Below are 6000 nucleotides of genomic sequence, written 5' to 3' on the forward strand. Positions count from 1 at the left end.
ACAAATAAAACAATGTTACATTGAAATTCAATATAAGTAAAAAAATAAAAATGTTAGCACTGAAATCGCTCCATACATGTGCATACATACACTTACAGTACTCACTGCACAGAATAAATGGTGCAACAATTTACCTTGTAAAAATGACCTACGGAGGCCACTGTAAACATAAACATGACCTGTGGAGTTTTACCTGCTGGTGACAAAGTTCAGCCTCTGTATCCCTGCCCTTGCAATCATTCCCACCAAATGCAGGTCTGGAAATTAAAACATTTTTTAAATGAAAATTATGAAGACATCCATCAAGAATGATAAACTGTTTGGCTAATCTCATTTGCCAGAAATGTACCACTTGAACTTGAGGAGTCATGAGAACTAGTGTTGTAATTGGGCCTGACTGTTGTTTCTTGTTACCGTGGGTTGTTGCATTGCCTGGTCCGGGAAGTAACGCCCCCACCACATATCCGTGAGCATGGGGAGAACTGGGACCAGCTGGACCAGGACCCGTGCACCACCACAGAGGAAGAGGGGCTGAGCTGGTCTGGGGACACACAGCGGCCCTTCAGGCACCACTAGAGGATGTACAGGGTTAGAGGTCAGGGCTGCTTTCATTTCAACCCAAATGTTGCATACTTTGACCAAACATAGTCATAGTGATTGAATGTGACTAGTGATAACATAAGGCTGTACCTGGTTGGGTGCACACTCTGTCCCATCCAACAGAGGCACCAGCAGGCGTTTACATGAGCTGTTGTCATCAGGTTTGATGTGGCAGGAGAGAACACGGCACACAGGCTGACAGGAGTAAAGAATTAACCAGACAGAGCTATAGATACTGTCAACATCCTGTATAACCAGTCTTATTTCTACAGAATAACCATGATAGTATAATCACAGAAGTGGCTACCATTAATGTCATAATGTGTCCCTTACCAGGTCAGTGTTGGTGAAGGAGCACGCCCTGGCGGTGCTACCAAACGCTATCCGGCACTGGTCGTCCACGCCATAGTAAAGGCCTGGCTTCCAGTCTTGCAGAGAGCCAACCAGGACAGGCAAGTCTTTCACACACTCAGCCTTGCCTTCACTGGAATAGCATTACAAACACATATCTTACTCTCATCACCAGCCTTCTACAATACTCACTGTTGTGTACAGTAACACTGACCATTATTACATTTCTGCAGAGTAATCTACTTATGATGAACAGTTCATTATTAAGAGTCCATGTGAGAAACAGCTGGCATGCTTACCTGAAGAATGTGTACAGCTGCTGTCTGCTGCACTGGGACCAGGTGAGATCCACACTGTTGTAGCCTCCATCAGAGGCCATCATATAGCCACTGCTGCTGCATGTGTTACCGGTCCCATCATGGTTTATACCAAAGCTGGGGGAAAGAAGTGAAGATTACTAACTGTAGCTCATCCCATGCTATTGACAATGTCTTACCTGTGGCCTATCTCATGCCACTCGGTCTTACCTGTGGCCAAAGCTTTTGATAGTTGCTTAAATAAAATTCAGTTTTTAATGGTGAGCGAGTGTTGTGCCTTTTTCCTTTTCAAATTACCTGTGGCCTATCTCATGAGCGATGGTGATGCCCAGATCAAAGCCTGTGTCCTCTGTGATTACACAACTCCATTGGCTAGAACATGCCCCGCCTAGCTGGGCCACGCCCCTCACCTGCTTGTTCCCATTGGGCAGCTCCAGATCAAATCTGGTTGAGGACAAACAAATTACAGTAAAGTAAAACCACAAGATTTACAATTATATAAATGTTCTAACTTCAGATTGAACTTGAAAAAAATAGCACAGGATAAAGTACAATGACCTACCTTGTGATGTATAACACAAGGTCAGCATGCAGGGGGTCTGTGTCATTAGAGGGGATGACCCTTCTGGCCCACTCACACACACTCCTCAGAGACGAGGAGATGTTGGTGGAGATGTTAATCTCTGGCTGAAAGTGAGAACATGGCACTCTGAGAGGGAAGTGTTCTTCTGGCTCCTCAGCCAGGCCTCCATGGCAGACTAGCCCACCCAGGTGTGTGTGGTGTGGGGTGGACAGACATTGTCAGACACTGACCTCTGGTTCTGAGAGGATGATCATGCGGACCAGATGCACTCTCATGTTGGCTCCCAGTGTCATGTCCCTCAGCAGCTCTGAGGCCTGTGGGAACATAACAGGACACACCAACACTGGATGACCACTTTCAATAATCATTTAGATGCCTGACGCAAACAATAACAAACAGACAAAGACAGGCAGGCAGGCAAACGGGCAGGCAGACAGACTCACAATGTTGAGGTTGGTAAGTATGTATCTCTCTGTGTCCTGCCTGTGAACCAGCTGCACGTCAGGCGCCACCACCACTAGCAGCTCCAGGTGGGTCACCTCAGGCATTATAGCTGACCTTCGGCTACGCAACCTCTTCACTGTCAGGATGAAGACAAAAAGAGCAGTATGCTAATAGAATGTGCGAGGATGAAGTATGAAACATTAAATACAATGCTATAATGCTTGAACACTGACTGTGAGAGTGTCTGGGAGGGCCTCTGGCAGTAAATGGCTGGTGGAACACCAGATGAGGTGTTCCTGGACTGGAACAGTTTCTGGCTTCAGTCAGATGAATGTGTTTTTGAAGCACTGGCTGAATGTATAGTCTCTCCTTCTCTTTACCTGCAACAACCAGGCCTTGCTGTTGGAAATAAAACAACATTTGCAATCCAAATTCATTTAAGAGAATTCTGAATGTTAAAGACAGAATAACAGTATAAATAAATAAGTAAACTGTAGAATTGTTTGTCTTAACTTGGAAAACATACCATTTTCCTGGCACAGATGGTGAGAAATCCTTTAGTTGAAGGAGGATGTAGAACTTTGGCCTGCTGACAACACATGGCATGCCTTTTCCTTATGATGTTGAGAGTGGTGTTCCGAGCTGTCTCTAATGTGGACTGACAGGAGAAGGACTGCTTCCTCTCCCCGAGCCCCAGCACAAAGCGCTTCCCTTCGGTCTCGAAGGAGCATCGCCAGGGGCCAGTGTGGAGCTCCGTAGAGGCACAGTCTGTCCAGATGAGCTGAAACTCAGGCACTGGGGTGAGAAAGGTTACAATACTGTACAGTGGGAAGAAAAAGTATGTGAACCCTTTAGAGTTATCTGGATTTCTGCATAAATTGGTCATAAAATGTTATCTGATCTTTATTTAAGTCCCAACAATAGAGCAACACAGTCTGCTTAAACTAATAACACAAACAATTATAATTGCTCATGTCTTTATTGAACACGCCATGTAACCATTCACAGTGCAGGTTAGAAAAGTATGTGAAGCCTTGGATTTAATAACTGGTTGACCCTCCTTTGGCAGCAATAACCTCAACCAAACGTGTTCTGTAGTTGCGGCTCAGACCTGCACAACGGTCAGGAGGAATTATTTGACCATTCCTCTTTACAAAACTGTTTCATTTCCACAATATTCTTGGGATGTCTGGTGTGAACCGCTCTCTTGAGGTCTTGCCACAGCATCTCAATCGGGTTGAGGTCAGGACTGACTGGGCCAGTCCAGAAGGTATATTTTCTTCTGTTCAAGCCATTCTGTTGTTGATTTACTTCTGTCTTTTGGGTTGTTGTCCTGTTGCATCACCTAACTTCTGTTGAGCTTTAATTGGCAGACAAATGGCCTTACATTCTCCTGCTAAATGTCTTGATAAACTTTGGGATTCATTTTTCCGTCGATGATAGCAAGCTGTCCAGGCGCTGAGGCAGCAAAGCAGCCCCAAACCATGATGCTCCCTCCACCATAGTTTACAGTTGGGATGAGGTTTTGATGTTGGTGTGATGTGACTTTTTTTCTCCACACATTGTGTTGTGTGTTCTTTCCAAACAACACAACTTTAGTTTCGTCTGTCCACAGAATATTTTGCCAGTAGCTCTGTGGAATATCCAGGTGCTCTCTTGCGAACTTCAGACGTGCAGCAATGTTATTGTTGGACAGCAGTGTCTTCTTCCATGGTGTCCTCCCATGAACACCATTCTTGTTTAGTGTTTTACGTATTGTAGACTCGCCAACAGAGATGTTAGCATCTCCAGAGATTTCTGTAAGTCTTTAGCTGACACTCTAGGATTCTTCTTAACCTCATTGAGCATTCTGCGCTGTGCTCTTGCAGTCATCTTTGCAGGACAGGCGCTCCTAGGGAGAGTAGCAACAGTGCTGAAATTTCTCCATTTATAGACAATTTGTCTTACCGTGGACTGACTTTTAGAGATACTTTTGTAACCCTTTCCAGCTTTATGCAGGGCAACAATTCTTAATCTTACTGTAGGTCTTCTGAGATGTCTTTTGTTTGAGGCATGGTCAGCATCCGGCAATGCTTCTTGTGAATAGGAAACTCAAATTTTGTGTGTGTTTTTTTTATGGGGCAGTGCAGCTCTAATCAAAATCTCCAATCTTGTGTCATTGATTTGACTCCAGGTTAGTTGACTCCTGACTCCAATTAGCTTTTGGGGAAGTCATTAGTCTAGAGGTTCACATACTTTTTCCAACCCACACTGTGAATGTTTAAATTATGTATTCAATATAGACAAGAAAAATACAATCATTTGTGTGTTATTAGTTTAAGCACACTGTGTTTGTCTATTGTTGTGACTTAGCTGAAGATCTGATCAATTGTTATGTCAAATGTATGCAGAAATCCAGAGAATTCCAAAGGGTTCACATACATTTTCTTGCCATGTATGTGAATTATTGTATCCACCATAATGGTTCAGTAGCTCACTGTAACCGTATGGAAACTGTGTCATTATTCAGTCATACCTGAGGTAGCAGAGTCAGTACCAAAATAAAACACCATGTCCTTTTGATCCAAGGAGTGCAGAAATAGCTGGAGAGGGGATACAAATTAAATGTTGGGGTCATTTTGTGAGCAGCAACATGAGGATTAGATTCACTAATCCATTCCTGGTTTGTATACAGTATGACAGATTACAGCAGGCCTATGTCCATGAGGAGCACAATCAACTGAACAACAATAATATCTCTACAGAACCCCTGAAAAATGTAACTTTTAAGTGTATCATACAACTGAGATCCTGTGAAACCTGTGATCTGCCTCTGTAGGTAGAGATTTCCGCAGGACGATAAACAGCGCAAGTTGAGGAGGTCAATGTACTTTGCAGATGTCACAAACAGAAGAATCACCAACCACATCCCTGTGTTTTCCACTTACCTCCTCCAATGGAGATCTCATTAGTATTGCTGTGGAGCCTGGCAGCACTGACAGCAGACAGAGCAGCGCCAAGGCTGCCATGTTTCCCCTCTCCTCTCCCTGTGGGACCACACCACACACTACCTGGCCTTGCTATATATCTATCAGAGTAAGAGGACCAAGATCTTCCTTCCAGGCGAGTCTGATAAGACCCAGCCAAATGGGGAAGTGGCAAACAAGTTTACTAAAACATCAGGGGCAGTAGTTGATAAGTGACAGACTTCATTTGTTGATTTTCACTGTGGGAGTAGGTGAAAAGAGCAATGCCAGCTGATTGGTTGGTTGGTGAACAGTGATGTTTATTCTATTGGTCACTGGATGTCACATTTCTCCACAAACTCACTCCTTGCTTGTTTCATGTACAGTATTTTGTTAGTGACGTAGTACTTACTGTAAGACGAAACGTTCCATGAGAGTTAATACATGGAAATGCCATTATGTGCAATGGTTATAAATAACCTTTTGAACTTGACAACTTGTTGATTATACCAATTTCCAGCAATGACTTTCTAAGTGTGTAAATCAAAGAAAAAATAAATTGTTAATTTGGCCTTGTCATTTTCACAGAAGCTCTAAACTGAATTTATACAAGTTCACACATACAGTATCATAAATGCTGCAGGTCATTTTTGTAAGTGTAATATAGTACCACCAGAGGACAGACAAGGCCCACTGTAACATTACAGATGTACTTTAGAAGGACTGAATGCTGCTTAGATTTTATTTAACTAGGCAAGTC

At 43.4% G+C, this 6000-nt stretch overlaps 1 protein-coding gene across 1 annotated transcript in view; it reads right to left on the bottom strand.

Annotated features, from left to right (window-relative positions):
- adamts13 (ADAM metallopeptidase with thrombospondin type 1 motif, 13) overlaps nucleotides 1-5491 on the bottom strand; it is a 14280-nt gene extending 8789 nt beyond the window's left edge. Inside the window, exons 1-13 of the mRNA XM_014160257.2 lie at nucleotides 5223-5491; nucleotides 4811-4877; nucleotides 2822-3090; nucleotides 2529-2694; nucleotides 2295-2431; nucleotides 2082-2165; nucleotides 1831-1955; nucleotides 1566-1712; nucleotides 1251-1385; nucleotides 934-1084; nucleotides 691-795; nucleotides 415-572; nucleotides 194-257 (exon numbers count right to left, since the gene is read on the bottom strand). Coding sequence (XP_014015732.1) covers nucleotides 194-257; nucleotides 415-572; nucleotides 691-795; nucleotides 934-1084; nucleotides 1251-1385; nucleotides 1566-1712; nucleotides 1831-1955; nucleotides 2082-2165; nucleotides 2295-2431; nucleotides 2529-2694; nucleotides 2822-3090; nucleotides 4811-4877; nucleotides 5223-5303 — 1689 coding nt within the window. The 5' untranslated portion in view covers nucleotides 5304-5491. The remainder of the gene's footprint in view (nucleotides 1-193; nucleotides 258-414; nucleotides 573-690; nucleotides 796-933; nucleotides 1085-1250; nucleotides 1386-1565; nucleotides 1713-1830; nucleotides 1956-2081; nucleotides 2166-2294; nucleotides 2432-2528; nucleotides 2695-2821; nucleotides 3091-4810; nucleotides 4878-5222) is intronic.
- Between the last annotated feature and the right edge of the window lie 509 nt (nucleotides 5492-6000).

The sequence above is a fragment of the Salmo salar genome, chromosome ssa20 (genome assembly GCF_905237065.1).
Source record: "Salmo salar chromosome ssa20, Ssal_v3.1, whole genome shotgun sequence".
NCBI classification, from domain to species: domain Eukaryota; kingdom Metazoa; phylum Chordata; class Actinopteri; order Salmoniformes; family Salmonidae; genus Salmo; species Salmo salar.